Source organism: Argopecten irradians, chromosome 6, assembly GCF_041381155.1.
Source record: "Argopecten irradians isolate NY chromosome 6, Ai_NY, whole genome shotgun sequence".
NCBI lineage: Eukaryota > Metazoa > Mollusca > Bivalvia > Pectinida > Pectinidae > Argopecten > Argopecten irradians.
This window is the reverse complement of record NC_091139.1, coordinates 25,496,288-25,518,050: the sequence shown is the minus strand read 5'-3', so window position 1 is coordinate 25,518,050 and position 21,763 is coordinate 25,496,288. Positions and strand designations below refer to the sequence as shown.

Here is a 21,763-nt window from a genome sequence, read left to right as displayed (position 1 = left end):
ACCCATGGGATTTGAAGGTTGAGGCATTTCTTGGTTAGAAATCTTCGTTGTTTTTGTTGTTTGTTTTAATTTATGGTATACATTATTCCAATCATCAAGCCCATATGTCACTTTAATGTAATCATCCTAAGGATCAAGACCCACATCAATCTCAAGCTACACTGTGCAGTATTTATAGAATCGTTGTAAAATGAAAGTTTTCAGCATGAAAGATTTAAAGCTAAAATATAGCAAACGCATAACTAGGACAACGTCGATGTGGCAAAATTCACAAACCCATGATTTACAAACGAAAACTGAAAAAGCATCCTTTCTACTCTCATTTTTTACAAATGATGGCTTAAACGATGAAAAGATTTACCTCTGAAATTACTACAGGTAAAAAAAATCGATCGATTTTTTTAAAAGCATTGTTATAATATGCATCTGACCATAAGGCAACGTTATGCAAAGTATTTTGTCTATCACAGAGTGGTCGTAACACGGTCTAAAGGTATAACTCTCCTTGCGAGTGACTATGTCGAAATTTTGAAACAGGATCTCGTAGTTTCAATAGTTATCTCGAAATTTCGAATTAGTATTTCAAAATTCTTAGTTAGCATCTCTAACTTGTGAGTATATACGTAACAAAATTTTGAGTTTATAGTTTTGAATTAATTTCTGTAAATATAACAGGTTATTTAAAATGAAAAATATAATTAACTCGCATACAATTGGCCCTAATTCTCTACTTACCAAAGTCCTCCTATCTTTCTTTTGCATCATTCCATTGAAAAAAATATATGCAAACATTGTTATTCTACAACATTTGTATCTTTGTCACAGTGCTTCGAAAATAAATGTAGCATTTTCTTAAGCAGTAATCGTTTTCAAAATAATTGTTTGGTTTTATTTTGATCATGATACTTTTCTATCAACATATATGATGCACCAATTCAGCAACTACATCATCACAGGTTTCATTAAATATGTAATAATTATTCAAATAAAACACGAAATGAGGCCGTTCATACAGTAGAAAATTGCCTTTGATGATACAAGACATCTCGCTCTACCTGTGAATTTTTCGAAACAAAAAGCACCGACTTATAGGTTATCGAGACTGAAATCACAACTATATATATGTACACCTGTATAAGTGGTACATGTCCTTGAAGCGACCTTTACTAAATACGTCAGATCTCATTTAAATCTTAAATCATATTTTCATTTCCAATGACTTTCCCGTAGGCATAAGTTCGAATGTTATATATAGGTACTTTGTATAATAGTTAATAGCATTATAGTGTAATTTGTAGAGTGACGAAAATGTTTGTTTGAAGGTATTACTAAGCGGTTATATAAACTCTGTAGAGGCTTTTCCTAGGTAAAAGTGAGGCTGAATTCATTCGTAAGAGAGGACGAACTGAGTTAAAGATGGGCGTCCATTTTCATACACTGTTTATTCTTGGGATGGCATATTCGCTTACGACAGCAATCAACCTTCCAGCGAACCTACAGAACATCAAACTCCCTGCGCTTCCTGACGCTCAACTTCCCAACCTTCAGCTCCCCGATCTTCACATTTCAGACATTATTGGAAGCCTTCCTCAATTTGTAAATAACGGTCCTGATTGTCCAGCTATTCCAGCTATTTCCAATTTCAATCTTGACAGGGTAAGTCACCATGACTCTTCCATTATCGTTCATAGCTTATGTTTTCCGTATTTGGCAATGTAGCGAAGAGTTTATGATATGAAAAAGCAGAGTTCCTCCTCAAATGTAAATTTTTCGATAACCATCCATATTCTAATATAAGTATTTGTACTATTGTGCCGTATCTAGCAGTATGCTTCAGTCGGATAGCACTGTAAAATAAACCTATATTTCCACTATCAAAATTCGTCACAAGATAAGCAAACCGAATCCTCCGAAAACTCATAAATCAGCACCACACTTCAACTTGCCAAACAATCAAAATTTTTTGATTATCTCTCTTTCATGATATTTTAAAAGTTATATGTGCCGTAATTTTCATACTCATGCATCAAGAAGATCGTTTAATACGTTTTTTACACCACCAAAGATTACCTACATTGTGAGGATTACAAAACTTTCAACGCATAGGTTTTAATTTACATTTATTATTACATGTACCAATCAAATCTCAAAATGACTTTCAGCAGTACAGCCAAAATGCATGATGATTACGTCCACAGTACAGTACAGACTATAAGGCCAAGTTGTCAACTACTATTTACCTTCACATTTGATCGTAATATTAGCTATTATAAACTGATTTCTTCAGATATGTATTCATCTAAACATACATAAAGCAATAACCAAGAACTAGTACATAATTCCTGTGTTGTTGCAAATGCTTATGATCTTCTGTGCCATTGAATGGTCATCAAAACATATAATTTTCAATAGATTACTGATGACAAAAAAAGAGCATATTAAATTTTTGCCCATTACCGCACATATATCTTTAATCAGTACACATTGTTACAGTATGCTTTTTGTTATTTTTCAACCTTCATTGTATTTTCAATTAATTTACATTGTTCCAACAGTACGCTGGGAAATGGTACGAAGTACGCCGTTTTAATAACTCGATGGACAACTCTAGATGTGTTTCATATGACCTCACTAAGGCAGACAAAGGCTTCTATGTAGACTATAGGAGAATAATGACCATTATGGGGTAAGCTTTGAGAAACAGATACAAAAACTAACGCACACACGGTAGATGAATTTTTCCAATAATTTAGTAGAATACCAAATGCAATTTCCGTTTTCAATTACTAGTAATCCAATTGCAAAAATTTAAATTACTTCTGAATCTGATAATTTTATTTTAATTGGGAATATCATTGAAAATAAATACGAAATATTCCTGATTCAGTTGGTGATACCTTTAATCTTTGTGTTGTGATGATGTTTTCAAATAACAGAAAGGTGTTGTTTTTTTCCAATCAATATTTTAACAAGCATTATCACTAGCCGTGTAAACACCTTTTTCGTGGTATTTTCAGGCGTTCTTTCGACATTACCTCCACAGGAATATTTACTCAGAACGATGATACACAACCCAACCTTTTTAGTGTTGTCATCCGGAGTAAGTTTATACTCGTACAGTACAGGATTCTGTATTCTCAGTATTCAGTGAAATTTCACTTATTCAACATTGCATTACTCTAATAATTTATTGATAACTCAAGATATACAACGATAGAAAAGTCTCGCATTTTTATCATTTTCTGTAATTTTTAAATAAAGAAACTTATGTTACATTGTATTTTATATCAACAATTTACTATATTCTTAGTAATGGAAGTCCACAAAAATTCGAAGATTCGAAATTAAGCTCGCAAACATACTTCTATCTCTATTTAGAAATATTATCAATGGTATTTGTTGTAACAGTTTTTACTGAACGCTTATTTTGTTACAGAAATGAAATTCCTCAAGTATTACATTGTTGAGACGGATTACGATCGCTTTGCTGTTGTGTACACATGTTCAAAGTTTCCAGGTTTACCAAAAATGGGTATGCTAGATTCATTCATTCCATATATCATTCATTCAATATATCATTAATTCAATCTATAATGTATTCATTCATTCATTCATTCATGCATTCGTTCGTTCGTTCGTTCGTTCATTCAAAGTTCGTTCTATGATGATTTTTAGCGTATTCGATAATTCATTCAATTATTCATATCATATCTATTCAAAAAAATGTCAGATGCTTTAATACCATCTCAAAGACCATTCAATGCAAGTTTGTTTTATTCCACTAATCAGAATGCTTACTTATCAACTTGTGTAAATACAATGTAGTTATTGCGTAGACGTCTTTCATTTTAGAAAATTACGTCATTTCCAGGTAAAACGGAGTTAGCCTTTGCAAATTAATGACGTAACAAATACTCTCAAGAACAATATACAATTAATTAGCCAAAATAAATCGTATCTCATGCATTTTTTCAGAAATGGGGTGGATTTTGTCACGTGATCAACAAAATCAACTCTCCGACGCCGAATTGTCACAGCTGATGACACGGATGGATAACCTTGGCATCAGCAGAAACCAATTCGAAGAGTCAAGTCAATCCTCTTGCGTAGCCAACTTTACATTTTGACCTCATTAATTTTGATGTCACTCCAATTGCAAATTGTTGGTTAATTTTGATGTCACTCCAATTGCAAATTGTTGGTTTTTTTCAGTAAAAGATCAAGTGAAACTCCTATCCTTACTTTGATAAGATGTCTAGATTTAGTTTGGTTTTATTAGTTTAATGTCCTATTAACATGCAGGGTCATGTAAGGATGTGTCAGATTTGTTGGTGGATAAAAATCGAAGTATCCGTAGAAACACCACCGAACAGCAGAGAACAGATACGTCACGATAACGTTAGGATATGTTTAGAACTACGAATCCACATTACAGTTGACCTTTGTCGCGAAAGCTTGATGTAAAAATGATTTTTCTTCGAATAAAAAGTTACATACAATCTACCGTAGTTTAATTTTAATGAAGTATTCAATCGTCGTCCTGAACGCCTCCCGCTATCAGTGGCGAAGTCTCACATTTTTTGGGTCGTTACAATCAAGCGCACCCAAAAAATATCGGGCATTCACAGATAAACTAACCGAGATAAGGATGCAAAAAGCTAACAAGGCATGACAATTAGATCATGAATAGGTCATAGAAGTCTCTATATTTGAGTCATAATTTATATATATATATTTATATTATTTTTTAATTGGAAATACAACGAAGAATTTGCTAAAAAAATTATATTAATTTAATATAAAATTTTCAAATGATGTGTAATTTTAAAGGTTGTCATAATTTAAAACAAATTCTAATTGAATGATTTGATTAAAAACATCATACAGGGAACGTGCTGTTTTGTGGATTCGCATATATTTTGGGACTCGCTCGTGATTTTGCCTGGGACTCGCCACTTTTGAAAACTCACAAGAACAAGAAAAAATATAAAATGCTCTAGCTTCTTTCCGTGTGATACGCAGAAATCATTCGCGACAAAGGCCTGTTCTAAATTAATCCTAACGTTCTCGTGACGTATCTGTTCTCTACTGAAACCATCTGACTACGTGTTTGAACTTGCATCGACATATGCACCGCCCGCTCTCTTGACAGATGTCTTGCAATCATGTAAATTTCCTCTCAGCCAATCAAGATTGCCCCAGTATTTGACTATCATGAAGGGAGTGTGCATACATAATGAGAAAATGTGCATTCTAAACAGACGGTAAAACAGCGAAATGAATCTTAACAGTTACATACATTATATATGCTGGAAATCTTACATATGTTTGGTGTTATTATCTTATCTTAGGTCATCGATATTTATTTTCTTATGTTATTGAAATTTTTAAGAAACAACTTTTGACGTTTTTCTTATACTGGTCGTACTGGTATGGCTAGTTGAATGGTTCGTGTAGTGTAGCATGGTGGGCTAAATTTTGAAGACTATATTCAGAAACAAGTGACAATATTGTATTTGAAAGTTGTTACTTCTCACCTGTTAATCATTTGTTATTAGAACTGTTGTTTTCGATTTTAATAATTTATACGAAGTTGTTGGAGTTCTGACGTCATTTGTGTTTTTTATAAATCTTCTGTGACAAAGAATAATACACAATTTTCAATATTAAGGCGATACGACGATGGTGCTCCACCGCCGACAGAGCATAAACGATACTCATCATTTGAACAATAATTGGTGGTTTATCATATATGCCTAATTAACACAAAACAACAATACAAAATAATTTGTTTTGCTTTTGGTACAGTACTGCATTCCATATAGGACATAGTGCCACGGATTTTTTTCGGGACGTAATTAATTATTCTTAATACTATTATCTTGAAATAAAACAAGGAGCTCAAAGTTTTCAATTGTGTTAATGTTGTAAAGTATTTAACTTTTGTAGCTGAAGAAAAATACTAATTCGTCTGCTCCTGTTTTTGATAGAGAAAAATACCATTTGTCTGCGGTGGAGCATCTAGCGTTAGAATTTTAGCGTTAGAATTAAAATTAAAACATGAACATACCACACTGTATCGATGTATTTACATGACGTGGCGTTACACTAATTTGTATTGCTAATTGACTGTCATAATTCAAAGATAAGTGTATATTTCTAATATATAACAGTGGTTTTATATAAAGACAATTTCACTGTGTATTACTCAAATGCATCACCGCCATGGCGGTTAATTGCATGAGTTATGTGACCTATATTTTAGACATAGCATTATAGTTAACAACGTTAAGCAATATTAATTACGTCATATATATAATGTACATGGCATCAACCTTCAGTGCACTTTTGGATAGAAATCTTATCAACGTTTACCCAAGTTGTAATCGTTTAGTTCAACCTACTTCTACACTGATAATGTTGACTTATGGCTAATACTGCTACAGTGGAGCAAAGTAAAAGTTTTGAAAAGGTTAATGCACACCTTTATGTGCATGTTGTGAAGCCAGTCTTATATCTCTTACTTACTAGACAACGTATTCAAGATTTAATTTAGTTTTTTGGTGTTACATATATAAATATGGCAGTCTTTTCAAATTTCCAAATGTTCAGCAAATCTACAGGTTGTGAAATTGAGGTCTTATTGGCGGTAGGATATATACATGATGGTTATGTTGCATTTGGTATTACGCAATAAAATGATTTAAATTGAAACCTATATAACTCTGCCCGAATGATTCACTTCGGCAACACTCCAGACCGGAAAACACAGAAGGCCCGGTACGTATATTCGTCTATAAACCAACCAACTAACTGTTTTATAATGTATTATTAAAACAGCTGAATATTAGTTAGATTTTGTGTTTTATAATTAAAGTCTAGGTTTTCATATAACACTAGATAGAAAATAACAACAATTGGGTCAATAAGCTCAAATTCAAATCAGGGTAGCCATTTTGAAGTACATTTTATGACACATTTTGCTCTAAAAAGTCCTGCAATTCTAATAGTTTTACCTATTCATTATCAAAATTGATATTTTGAACCTAATTTGAATCTAGACTTCCAAATTCAAATAATTGTATTCTAGGAAAAAAATTGCTTTTCAGAAAACATTTTTACTTTTGAAATTCATAATTAATCAGCCAATCAGTGGCTGGGTCGCTATTAGAAAGCCTGAAACCTATCTTTGGCTTGATAAAAGAAACAATCATAGTGACTTTGACAGATTCAAGCATATACACAAGCAAATCTATCCCAATGGATTATTGAACAACTCAAAATTCAAAGCAGATCTCGCATGTGCGAGGTTTAACGTGAATATAATTGAATTCGAAGTAATTGGCATTAAGTGCACGTAACGAATAACAATAAACTACATTGTATCAAGACTTTTGCAATAGCTGCTTGCATTTTTGCTGTCGTCGAATTCACTAAAAGCAATGATATCTTAACATTTCAAATTTTGAAATGTCGACAAATATTATGTAATTAAAGCATTTAAAGACATCCAATCCCAGAATACTGTGATTTCGCCTGCACCTGTACAAACACGACTAGCGATAAATCTACGCCATTCAGAGTCTAAGATCTCCAGTTACCGGTCGAAATCAGCTATCCACACTGAAAGTCGCGAGCTTTTGTCGAATAAAAATTGAAAATTAAACTAAGTATAAGAGGCTAAAAGTATGTATTCCTACTGAAATAAAAGAAAATGTACCTAAAAAGATACAAAAAGGCATGATTGTTCAAACATGATTTAATAATTTTCTTTCAAGATGTTTTATGCTTATACCTTGTAGTTTTGATGTATGATGATGTTCTGATCATTTCATCACATGATATCGATTGATTTCAAATACAAAATACATGTGTCAAATAAACGGATCGAGAGAACATGAATGAAAGAATCGATATCTGTCACATATCCTCCTTAGTTTTGGGAAAAAGGGAAATATCTTGTCTAAATACCAAAGTCCAGTATACTACAACATTTAATACTTCATACTGTTTTAGCAATAAACTAAATAGATAGTTACGACTATTGCCAATCAAATTTTGCTGTATACGCCCTTAATGTGGTGCAATCAAATTTTTAAAACTGAATAAATTAGCATTTGATTTGAATATTCCATGTACCTGCTGTAATTCTAAATAGACCGCATTATACCAATACACCACTACAATATACAATAACCTGTTTAAACTTCATTGTAAGTAATGCAACAATGTGAACACGCATATAGCAAGTAGTTTCCGAAATAATATCATAAGCAAAATATGGTAACCCTACGGGTAAATATGAATAATTAAATTTGATTTGTTACAATCATTTCTATTGGTTAGACTTTGTTGTTATTCTAATAGTCTGAAAGAATTGTAAGCCCAGTATAATAACACCATGTACGAGAAACATTTTCACGGGATATTTTAATGCGTCACTGTCATTGGCGATGCTAACGTGATGGCTTAGATATCAAATGTCCTTCCTATTTTTTACTTAAAAGGAAAAAAAATATATATTTTATCCTATATTTTAACAAATGGATTCCAACACATTATACTTCAAATAAACAAACCACAAAGGATAATCAAAACACGTGACATACACCAGAAACATTGATTTGGAAGAGCTGAAATGATTGGACATTGGAATTTCGAATTTCAAGTCATCTCTTAATGCTGCCAATCCTGTGACATCCATCGTAGGAACAGAAAAGTGATAAATTTTCATCTCCTTCACCGTAAGCAAAAGCTGCGAATCCATTCTAATTATAACAAACTGCGGTCAGCCTGCCATAGGCATCACATATGATTTACAATAGACATGTATACAATTCAACATTATTATTGCCCAAAGCATTTCCGCTCGCTCTATTAATGTAAATATGGTTATAATGGTAACTGTATATGTGATCAATTAAGATCCATTTCAAATGGACCGCAAGGACATTTAGATTTTCTAAACCATTCCAAAATGAAATTTATTAAATCATGGCCGTAAGTTTCTATAATATACTGATATTAAGTTATTGTATCTTCTACAATCCAATCATACCAGTTACAAGCTAAACAATTATAATGATAAAGTTATAAAAAATGCAAAAACAAAATTATTTTGTTGCATTGAATAACCTCCATATTCAGTTTACAATGCAAGCTTTAATATATTATTGTTGTTGTTCATGATATGCATATGCAGCATTATGCGTTGTTAGATTTCTTTATAATGTACAGATGTTCCCTGCATTTTAGTCAATAATCAAACTATTGCTCAGCATACTTTGAGCTGTAAATCAACTCAGAGCGTTTTACCATGACTATTCATACGAGTATAATGTCACTGGATGGGGTGTGCTTGTTCGATATCTTCGATAACATGCGTCAGTGTGATAGCAGTATAAAAAGGGGCTATGGTTCTAATGATACAATACTGATATACCGCAGCCTCCCAAAACATACAGACATTCACATATTTGACACATTGCATACAGTGGAGACTCTCCTGAAATCACCCTAACTAGTAAGAGGACGGAAACGCAAATATACACTAAACTATACATCACACTTTACACAGCCAAAATAAAAGGTTTTAGGTTTTAAAGATTATTGTACTGTTTTAACGTAATGTATAACTGTAATACATGTACATCTTGTATGTAATTGTATGTCATTAGTATTTTTCTGTATTGCGGTATTCTTATAATTCATTATTGGATGTAAAGCTAGGATAAAGAAACATATATAGTTAAGATTAATAGAATCTTACATGGCTTATGTCAAATGGACAGAGATATCTCGAGCCGAGTGAAAGATTTTGGCTGGTTAACCCGAGGCTTGCTGAGGGTTGACGACCAAAATCTTTCACGAGGGTTGTCAATTCATAACGTCGACATCACAGAGACTCCTCAATGCGTCAAAATTAATAACGTCCTTGACAAAAGTTACCGCATATATCGATGACGTCATGTCATTGTCAAGCGCGTGTAAACTGTCTTTTCTCTATCCTAATAAAGGACCGAGTTATCGTTTCCCTAGCAACCCCGGGATAAATAGGATCTTTACCTACCTAAGGGGTAGTTTAGGGAAACCTCTACCCTCAGAGAAAATCCACGACTGTCTTACGCGAGGCTTGCTGAGGGTTAGACTGTGGTGAATTTCCACCCACAGTAGAGATTTCCCTCGCCAACTCTTTAGGTAGAGAATGATCCTTTTTCTGTACCTGTAATGAAAAAAAAATAAAACTACAAATAGACTATTTTTTTAATTATCAAAAATTACTTAAGATTAAAAAAAACAAACAAACAAAAAACAGTATAAATGATATTAAAAAATATTGAGAATAAAGGTATATGGATGTGTTTCGGCTTTTTCGGTCACCTGAGACGAAGTCTCAAGTGACCTATTCTAATCGCCTTTTGTCCGTCGTCGTGCGTCGTCCGTCGTCCGTCGTGCTTCGTGCGTCGTGCGTCGTGCGTCGTATGGCGATAAACAATTTACTTTTTCGACTTCTTCTCCAAAACTGCTGTGAATTACATGCTCCAAGAAATTTTTGCAGAAACCTTCCATTTCGACTTCTTCTCCAAAACTGCTGTGAATTACATGCTCCAAGCCCCCCAGGGGCCTGAGGGGTGGGGCCAAAAGGGGTCAAATAGGCTAAAACTTCAAAAATCTTCTTCTGAAATTCCAGAAATGGTAGAATCAAATACTCTTCATAGATTAAAAGGTCTTGAGGTCCTTTACAAAAATTGTGAATTATATGACCCTGGGGTTTCACGATCCCCCCTAGGGAGGGGGTCAAGTTTGCCATAGTTTATATAAGGAAAACACATTCTTGAGTATTATTTGGTCATTTGTAATAGGAAATAAGTCAAATGTTGACAGAATTATCAGTATGAGAAGGCCATTGAATCCTATTAACAATTTTTCCACGACTGACCCCCAGGGGCCTGAGGGGCGGAGCCAAAAGGGGTCAAATAGGCTAAAACTTCAAAAATCTTCTTCTGAAATTCCAGAAATGGTAGAATCAAATACTCTTCATAGATTAAAAGTTATTGAGGTCCTTTACAAAAATTGTGAATTATATGACCCGTAGGTCTCACGTTCCCCCCTGGGGAGGGGGTCAAGTTTATTATAGTTTATACAGGGAAGAGACATTTTTGAGCATTATTTGGTCATTTGTAATAGGAAATAAGTCAAATGTTGTCAGAATTATCAGTATGAGAAGGCCATTGAATCCTATTAACAATTTTTCCATGACTGACCCCTAGGGGCCTGAGAGGTGGGGCCAGAAGGGGTCAAATAGGCTAAAACTTCAAAAATCTTCTTCTGAAATTCCAGAAATGGCAGAATCAAATACTCTCCATAGATTGAAAGGGACTTGAGGTCCTTTACAAAAATTGTGAATTATAAGACCCTGGGGTCTCACGTTCCCCCCTGGGGAGGGGGGTCAAGTTTACTATAGTTTATATAGGGAAAACATATTTTTGAGCATTATTTGGTCATGTGTAATAAGAAATGAGTCAAACTTTGTTAGAATTATTAGCCTGAGATAGTATTTTAGTATCATATCCATATTGGTCCTGGCCGACCCCCAATGGCCAGAGGGTTGGGCCAAAATTAGTCAAAATGGCTAAAATTTCAAAAGTCTCCTTCTGAATTTACAAATTTGATGGATCTAAATACTCTTAATAGATTGGAAGGTCTTTTTAAGGCCCTTTACAAAAATTGTAAATTTCATGGCCCTGGCATCTCAGACTTTCCCCTGATTAGGGGTCAAATCTATTTTAATTGATATTGGAAAAATACATCTATGAGCATTATTTGCTTAATTTTCAATAGGTCAAACTTGGTTAGAATTATTACCCTGTGATAGCATTTTAGCATCATATCCATATTGGTCCTGGCCAACCTCCAGGGGTAGATGGGCAGGGCCAAAAGGGGTCAAAATGACTAAAATAAGAGAGAAAAAAATCTTCTGAATTCACAGATTTGATGGAACCAGATACTCTTCATAGATTGAAAAGTCAGTTTTAAAATCACTGACTGGTTTCAAGGGCCTGGTGGGCCAATAGATAGTGTTTTTGTGTCTTTGTTTCATTCTGTATCCGAACTCAGGTGACCGCTAAGGCCCATGGGCCTCTTGTTTTATATACAATGATGCTATATGTTGATTCGCATATGAATCTTGTTTTGACTCTTTCATCTTGTTTTTTAGCCTCGGGTTGACCGGCTAAAATCTTTCACTCGGGTTGAGATATCCCTATCCACTTCACAGACCCATGTAATATTCTATTAATCCTATCCTTCCTACCTACGAGTGTAATACCGGTTTATCTAACAAAACACCCATTTTGGTAGTCAACAGTTCAGAAAATTGGAAAACAATGCTTCCAAATATAGAGTTATAACCTTCATTGTATAGTTTGTATTTGTTGTTTTGTTAGTTTGCGGTAAAAACGGCATGGTGTGTAGTACTACGTAGAAAAGGAGTTTACCGATTTTTGATCGAGACCTCTAAAAAGTCTTAATGCTCTACTGGCACTCTGGTGGGTCCAAAATATTAACTGTAACTAATTCTCAAATCCTTCTGTGATTATATTTTGTCATACATTTATCTAGAAATAATTATCTTACCAATATGATTCAGATGAAACATAACTTTTGCAATAGACAATAAAATGATAGCAAAATTCGTCCACAAAAGCTGCAGGAGGATAACGTGTAGACTGTGTGATACTGTTGTTTCCCGCCTTGATTCAAAATGGAGAGTTATAGTACTTTTCTTTAAAACAAACATATTTGTACAAAGAAGCTGCGCCTTCTTTAAGAAATAATTTCTCGCGCGAAGAAGGATGCTAATCTTCTCAAGTCCATGAGTAGATAAAATAGTATTTATCGAGTAGTTTCATTGTGTCTAATTTTACAGTGAAAATTGAACTATAACACAAAGCATGTGATTAATATAATCAGTTTTATTGCAGTCAGTCACATCTTTAAAAATGCTGAATACATGCAATATAATTGTTATGAATAGTGTGCAGTGGTCTGCTGGTGATGCTGTTTAGACAATACAACCAGACTGGTCGGCAGGTTGGAATTGCGAGTAATTTATGTTCAACGCTGTCGCGGCGCTCTGTAGTTCTGTCTCTTCGCCAGCAGTAAGACCGGTAGTAGCCCTTTTCATGACCCAACCAGCCTCTGAAAAAGGAAATAAGAATCCCGCATTTGTCATTTTAGTTGTTTGAAACATCGATATCATTCGAAATTATAAATAGCCGGATATCTTTGATATATTGAACTCTTGACACTCCCTGAATAAATATTGTTCTCAGAAAATAGAGCAGTTTTGTAGCTTGCATAATAACAAACTCGGCATATTTAATCTTTCCTTTTTCTAAATAATTCATGTACCTTTGAGGCCATGGTGTCACTATCTTTTATTTAATTTCATCGGGGTATGAAAGAAAATTTGTCTGCAAAATGTATGAATCCGCGTAGCATTATACATTGTAATCGGAAGTTTTGGCGTCGGGAAATTTTAAAAGTTTTTGTATTTAATCAAATATATGAACATTATACATGTTCACATGAGTAACCGATAGCGTGTAGTTGAATCGACCTTAAATATAAACAAACCATTATACCTCATTACATTTGTGAGAATGTATTTGAAATCATGTATTTATTTTCTAATATATTTACGCAGAAAACACAGAGATGGATATCACCAATATACAAATAGAAAGATAACAATGAGAAGGATATTTCAACTTCTGATACTTAAATAAGCCAAACGCCAATTAGTCAAAATATGACAACATCAAAACTTATTTACAGTATGCCGTATTTTTTTTATTCATTACTAAATCTGACTATCTGATTGGCCGATTGTGTTTTTCATTTAAGCAAATTGATGTAACTTTTTTCTAATTTAATCGGAGTATAAAAGAAAAATCCGTGTAGCTGATTCTCACAAAAGTTTGCTAACAACCCGAAGAAATAGTGACATCAATGCTTATAACTAATTTCCCAGACTACTTAAAATGATACTTAAAATAAAATACATTTACACGTACGATTTCATTAATTTTCCATGGGATTGGTTTTTTTCGAATTAATACGCAACGTCAATGTTTCTATTGTAACGTCCGATAACGTCGGATATTCGCGCCATTCTCAATTGTTTTTTTCATAATGGCGTGAATTTAGAATTAATAGGATTTAGAATGAAAACAAAGTTTACTACACCCTCGTGAAAGATTTTAAAAATGCAGTACAAGGAATGTAAGAGGTTCGTTAAACCATCCATACTTTAAAAGACAAAAATGTTCTATAATTCTAGAATTTTAGTCACACCACCATCAATCATCGGGTCCCGTAGAATAATTAAGTATACCTCAACATTGATGACGTGTAGGTATGCGTCATAGATACGTCACATTTATTAATGACGTCATGAATTTTTGAGTTGCCATTTCCCTTAACTCTCAGTTGGAATTATGCTGTGAAGTATGACAGACACGAACACAATACAAACAACAAATAATATAATGATATAAATGGATTTTATGATATTACTTTCTGATTAAACACAATATGCATAATGAATTTATTTCATAGTCAATACTTACCAATAGAACCTAGTCCAAATCCGATGTCCCGACACGAATAGGTGAATGTTGGGGAGTCATATCCCGGTATTATGACGCTATAGGTTCCCATGTATACGTATCTACCGGCAACTGCCATATAAATGCAAACAGTAAAATGAACATTTCTAAAAAAAAGAATAACCAATTCCATGAGGTAAAATATTAATTATCTTTTTTTTTAAAAGAATAACCAATTCCATGAGGTAAAATATTAATTATCTTTTTTTTTAAATTGTTTAGTTAGCCTATTTTTATACTCCGTCTTTTGCATCATGCAACAGAGTTATCCCTTTTGGGTAGATATCCATTGTGATGTCACTATATTGTGAACAAAAATGCATCGTCTTCTCTGAAAAATATACTCATAAAATATGACGCAACAATCAACAAGTACCCACAAGGGACGATAACACTGTAATATGCAAAACCAAACCTTCATGTATTCTTAAAAAACATATATGAAAACAATAATGGTACATCCTTACTCTTAGCATAAGCCTCAAATGTCCCCGGTGTAGTCTGCATAAGTTTCACTTTTGTTCTCAGCTGAACGTTTGACGGCCTGAAATTTCAAAGCATTTAATTAAGCTCCATACTGCTATATTGTCGTGTAAAACAAAAACATCTTATTCCCTGCTGTCGTAACAAAGACTTTCTCATTCCATCAAATAATTTACGTTGTCACTGCGATTCTCACATCACTCTGCAACTGAGTTTTTTACCATAGCACTTGTGAACATCGGTGATAATTCATTATTTTTTGAAATCCAACTAAACTGAAATGTATCTAAACTTTGAATTGTTTTAATAGATTTTCTTACAAGAGCGGCTTTTTAATATATTACACCATACAAATCAGTGATGTATTCATCCTATCAATAGTTTAGGATCAATTTCCAATCGGTACTACTAAACAACCAAGTAAACCCGATTCCATTATAATAAGGCAAGAGATAATACCGACGAAATCATGATGTCGGCCTAGAAACTTCTCCATATTCTTCTTTTGTCTATATCTCATGATGTCATCTGTGTGGTATTATTTATTTACTATGCTGATATCTATATTTTAGGGGAATACATGTTTTGATGCTCCACCGTTTTGGTTATATCAAGAGATTATTTATGTTGTATATATGTTTATGCAGCATGGCTGACATTGTTGTTGGCATGTCTGCCATGTTACTCGTCATTTAATAAAAATGAATTTAACTGGACATTTTCATTCTTTGTTGTAATTACTATAATATATCCACAATCTTGGCTTCAGTCGTGTCCTTTAGGCAGAGTGATGTAGATATATAACATAAATACAGTTCTTTCATAATTACCATATTAGGTCCCTATAGTAGATGAGATTCATTCCTCCATCATCCCTTGGGAAATATCTATTCTTCGTGCATTTCGTCCCGTATTGGAATGGAAATGGGAATCTCCTGCTCTCATACCAATATCCAACGTACTAAAATTTCAAATGTTATATTGTTTTAGCTCTGTATTAAAAAAAAAGAATTTAATATATGACATTAATGCATGTCTAAAATTAATTGCCATGTATATATTTTATTGGAATTTGCATTTATATCTTCGTCATTAGATTTACATTTACCCTGCAACTGCCCCACATACTGACGAATAACTAATGCCTGATAAACTTGTGCTTTATCCGTCAATACAAAGTACTTTATCCGCCATCACGAAAAAAATTCTTTATCGGCCAATACGAAATGTTTTATCCGTCAATACGAAATGCTTTGTCGGTCATTATCATTATATGAATATGTTCCACATCTGGCAGACTTTTTTCTTATTGAGGCCGAACTTTAACCTTTCAGTAAATGGAACATCATTCAGTTCTGCTAAAAAAGGGAACTTCATGGCGGTGGTCTTCTTTTTGGCTCATGGCAGCGGTATGATTGTAAAGTAACTATTTGAAGGGCATTTTTTGTTTGTTTTTAGTATTTCCATATTATTTCGGTGACATTACACACTGAACAAGATAACTGGAACTGTTTGCGAAAGCGCTTATATATTTCCCATGGTAGTAAAAAGGAGTACACTCTCATTCGGTTTATGAATTGATGTTTTCTGGGCATCAAAGAAACGTCTCGCTTCGATCGAAATCAAGTAAATGACCTACAATTTGCTTTCGTTTTGAATGTCTTCTATAAAGAAATGGTTGCAGGATAAACAGAATACACAATATCTTACAATGCAAGCTTTATTTTTTGGTGCACGACACAGAAAGCCGGAATGACTCGTCATCTCAGCTTTTCTGAGTCAACCACCAAATTCGCCTTGGTAGCACGACTTTAATCATGCAGTCACATGGTACTGGCCGTAGCGTGTTGCCCTCGAAACTGGTTCTTGCTCGGCCCTAAATTCTAAGACCATAAACAAGACATAAAACATGACTTACCCGGGAAACGTTGAAATTAGGAAGAGCTGGGATAGTTGGACACGGGCCATCCCGCCTGGTAAAAAATGTATCATATATCATAGCCGTCCCCATGGAGATCGCTACAAGGAAGACAAGAACAGAAAGCGGGTGAACTGCCATCTTCTTCCTACGGTGTGAGCAAATGCCGGATTCTCGCAATACTGGGCTTTATACATTCTCGTGAACCGCCTGCGGCATTTGTAGACGTAATATTTACTACTTTCAATAATATCTTAACAGCAGTCCACTTAATTGGAGCAAAGTTAAGACTTTATGATATATATTCTTATTTTTGTACCTTACAAAATATATTACGTTTCATCATATAAGTGTTTAAGTAAAAACAATAGACCATTTTTCAAAGAATAGTTTGAATAACTCACAAAACTGTACTTAACCTTATTTCTCAAAATGTTATGTAGGAAATATACCATTAAGTTAATGGTAGTATCGTGTGTGTAACATTATAAACACAAAGACATTTGGAATTAAGTTTGTAATAACAAGGTGTTATAAAGAGGGTTAACAATGCATACAATCAAATATCAAACTCTCATTGTCAGGTTAACCGCCTGAAAGTGCTAATTGTTGTGCGGTGAGAAATTTCACACAGAACATACGTAGGTAGATTTAAACAAGTATCGTACTTATTTAAAAAAATAATTCATTAAATTTTTTATCTTTTAAGTTCCCGTTAGATTCTGCATTGTTTTGCTTAAATGATTGAAGAACAAATGATTCATGTTAACACATTAAAAACACAGAACAAGGGTGGTTTTTTTTTCAAAAATGATAAAAGATGTCGACAAGAATAAAAATGATAAAACAAGACCGTCATTTAGAATTGGTTAATTTTGAGGGGAAGAATACCTGTATATATATATTGAGGAATTGACCGATAGCCAGATACATGTGTAATATATGCGACCACATCTCGTGCCTGCAAACATATCTGTTCCTATTCAATGCAATGTCGAATTAAAATTAGCAAAACTGCAAAGTTACGTACGTTACTCGGGCTTGATTGACAGCTGGCAAACCCGTTATTTCACGTTTGTGTATGACGTCGTCTTCAAACTTTATGATTCATTTTGTTTCTATACCGAAATAGACTGATTCATATCTCGCTATACACTTTAAACAGCAAAATCATCAAAATTACCTTCACATGTGTATTAATGTTTTGAATTATTTTTATTTTTCTATTGCTTTATGGCAAAATGAATGTCTTTTAACTTTTACCATTTGTTTTAAAGATATTAAAAAGTTAGTGTTTCCTAATAATTTTGTCGTTGTTAATGGCTTGACCTCGGCATACGTAATCGGTGCTTTAATAGTTTTGTTTTGTAAACTTATTTTCACATTGAGTATAATATTGCTCATCGTCTTCATTTCGACACAAAGTCGTGTTGCATATCAAATAACACTCTGTAGCTTCATAACATAAAAAAACTTTCTGATATCTTTTTTTTTAATGTATTTTTGTTATTCGACTGTATACGTTGTAACTTCATGTGTGTATCTCGCACTGTCTTCTGTCTCACCTTTCCTTTCCTTACAGCACTTCTTCTTGAAAGATAGCTTCCTTCCTTGACTTTCTACTTCTGGGTTAGATGAAGCTTATTTATTTCTTGTTGCAACGTTATAATAATGTAAAATGGAAGGGATAACGATTTTATCAGCTAAATGTCAGGTTCTTGGCGATAAACTTAAAAGAAAAGTTCTCTTCTCCTATTTAAAAACAAAGAACTACTGTATATATTGTTTACAAGACACTCATTTCATAGAAGAAAATCACAATATTATAAGAGGTGAATTGGGTTTTGATTGTTATTTTAGCTCGTTTAAATCAAATTCTAGAGGGGTAGCCATTCTTATATACAATAATTTTGAAATTAAGGTAAAGCATGAAAAAAAGACCAATCAGGAATTTTTTTAGCCTTGGATATAGAGTTAGAGGTCTCAAGGATTACTTTAATTACACTGTACGGACCAAATACAGATACGCCAAATTTTACAACATCCTATCTGACACCATAGATGATTTGGGTAATGATAAGTATATAGTATGTTGAGATTTCAACAGGTATTAAATCCTGATATTGATTATGATGATAGCTATAGAAATATTAATAATCAAAAGGCTATGGAAAAAGTTCTTGAAATTATTAAAAATTACACTTTAGTTGATATTTACATAGAGTTAAATCCAGACAGAAAAAGGTATACATGGAGGAAGAGACCTACAATTAAACAGGCTCGATTAGATTTTTTTCTCATTTTTGAAAGTTTGTGTCTAGTATTTGTAAGTCAGCTATTGAGTCAGGATATAGGTCTGACCACTCTTGTCCTATAATATAGTCTTAAAATTAAAGGAATTCAGCAGAGGAAAAGGCTTATGGAAATTTAATTATCACTTAATAGAATAAGAATTATATAGACACTATCAGAAAAACTATTTTAGAGGTGAAATCACAGTACTGTTTACCAGTATATAATATTAACAATATTACAAATATTGCAGATGCCGAGTTAGAGTTTGTAACTGATGACCAACTTTTTCTGTAAACTGTTTTAATGGGAAAAAAGAGGGGAAAGTATATCATATTCGTCTTACTAAAAGAAACAGAGAAATCTGCAAGAGGTTAACTTGAATAAAACAATAGAAGAATTAGAAGAGCAGAAAATTATAGATACGGATGTGTTAGAAAATAAGAAAAAAGAATTAGAACAATTACGGTTAAACAAATTTCAGGGAAGTATTATTAGATCTAGGTCAAAGTGGCAGGAGGAGGGAGAAAACCAAACAATAATTTTTTTAACTTAGAAAACAGGAATTTTACATCTAAAATAATACCAATGTTTGAAAAAGCTGATGTAACGATAACAGACCAGGATGAAATTTTAGAGAAAGTTAGGTCTTTTTATGAAAAATTATATGATGATAGCCATTATAAAGAAGTTGGATAACACCGAATCTAAAATTCTTGAAGGTTTAATTTAATTTAGAAGAGGCCGCCAAAACATTAAAAGAATATGAAAAATAATAAAAGTCCTGGCTCGGATGGATTTACAGTTGAATTGTTTAAATGTTTTTGGAGACAGCTAGGCGTTTTTATTGTTCGTTCCATTAATTGTGGTTACAAAAAGGGATTTTATCGGTTACTCAAAGAGAAGATATTATTACATTTATTCCAAAGGGAGTTAAACCCTAACAGTTTATAAAAAATGGCGTCCGATTTCACTGTTAAATATTGTTTATAAAATTGCTTCAGGGTCCATAGCAATTAGAATTAAAATTGTATTAAGCAGACTAATCAATGATAATCAAACAGGTTTTATTTCAGGTAGATATATTGGCGAAAATACCAGGTTAGTTTATGATATTATGCAATTTGCTGAAGAAAACAATATTACGGACATGTAATTAAAGGTATTAGTGTAAATATGCTGACGACACCTCTCTAATATTAGACGGCACGGAAAGATTATTGTCACATGATAGAAGAAAGGATGACTTAGAAATAATGAAAAGATTAAAGGTAATTACATGCTTACTGTATAAGGTAATTACTAAGAATATTCTACACATATGATTAAAATATATGGGGAAATCGGATCTCCTTGTCGGCAACCTCTGTTGATATTTTTTTGGCAATATAATTAATTCCTAACATTATTGCTTATAATTAATTTCAAATTTATATGTCTCGAAGTAAAACAAAATACATGCATAATATGTGTTAGGAATGAAAGTTGTATCTTTTTTACATGTTATATAACTCTGTATGATAAAAATTTGGAAAAATAAAAAAAAATATTAAAAAAAAATAACACTCTGTAGCTTCATAACATAAAAATATATTTTGGTCAATCATTATCATTGAATCTAAAAATTGTGAACAGGACAAGTTTTAGAGGTACTTGTTGTAGGATATGACATATGCCATGACACAGCCTTGTTTTGAAAAGTTTTCCTTAATGCAATTATTTTCATGCTTTGTTTCCTTTTAAGTTAATGCACATTTTGGAACTTTGACAAAGTATCACTTAACTTTCCATGGGCAAAATTTCAATTATCTACTATACAAATTGTATACATATATCATATACAGGCCATTTAAATATCACACTAATAGTTTGAAGAGTTAATTACTGCTCATATTACGTCATAATTTTGGAATAAATACTATATAATTCTGGAGTTTAAATACTAGAGAAACAGAATCATGGTATTCGATATAAGTATATTCTTTTATTTAATCATCTTTACAATGATATGTTCATTTTAATATATACAACTTGTGCATGTACTATTATAGCTTATATTAGATGCCGAATGCTTATCACAATATACCTCTTGACTAGAGAGAACTAAATCGATTGAGCTAGTAAGCCAGAATGTGCGTTAAATACCTATCAGAGGCAGATTTTAATTAGTATATAATCATGTGTTATATTACATATTTGTCATGTAACATATTGCATGATTTAAGCAGTAATTTACAATCATTGATGTCATAGATGGCGCGGACATTTTAATTGTAAACTATGTGAATCCGCCTACACGTACGATTCCATTGATTTTCCATGGAATTATTTTTTCCAAATCAATACACAATGTCATCGTTTCTACTGTGACGTCGCGGCTATGAATAGCAGTAGCTAT

At 33.0% G+C, this 21,763-nt stretch overlaps 2 protein-coding genes across 2 annotated transcripts; one reads left to right on the top strand and one right to left on the bottom strand.

Moving 5' to 3' along the window:
- Positions 1 to 1,310: 1,310 nt before the first annotated feature.
- Positions 1,311 to 4,169, top strand: LOC138325447 (apolipoprotein D-like). The gene is made up of 5 exons (XM_069271125.1): positions 1,311 to 1,656; positions 2,556 to 2,686; positions 3,018 to 3,100; positions 3,437 to 3,532; positions 3,976 to 4,169. Exons 1-5 carry the CDS (start codon positions 1,417 to 1,419, stop codon positions 4,125 to 4,127), a joined length of 702 nt encoding a protein of 233 aa, XP_069127226.1. The 5' UTR covers positions 1,311 to 1,416; the 3' UTR covers positions 4,128 to 4,169.
- An 8,790-nt stretch (positions 4,170 to 12,959) lies between these two features.
- Positions 12,960 to 17,243, bottom strand: LOC138325450 (apolipoprotein D-like). The gene is made up of 5 exons (XM_069271127.1): positions 17,074 to 17,243; positions 15,986 to 16,116; positions 15,140 to 15,216; positions 14,634 to 14,744; positions 12,960 to 13,200 (listed from the first exon to the last, which is right to left on the bottom strand). The coding sequence occupies exons 1-5, from the start codon at positions 17,212 to 17,214 to the stop codon at positions 13,064 to 13,066; spliced, it is 597 nt and encodes a 198-aa protein (XP_069127228.1). The 5' UTR covers positions 17,215 to 17,243; the 3' UTR covers positions 12,960 to 13,063.
- Positions 17,244 to 21,763: the final 4,520 nt, after the last annotated feature.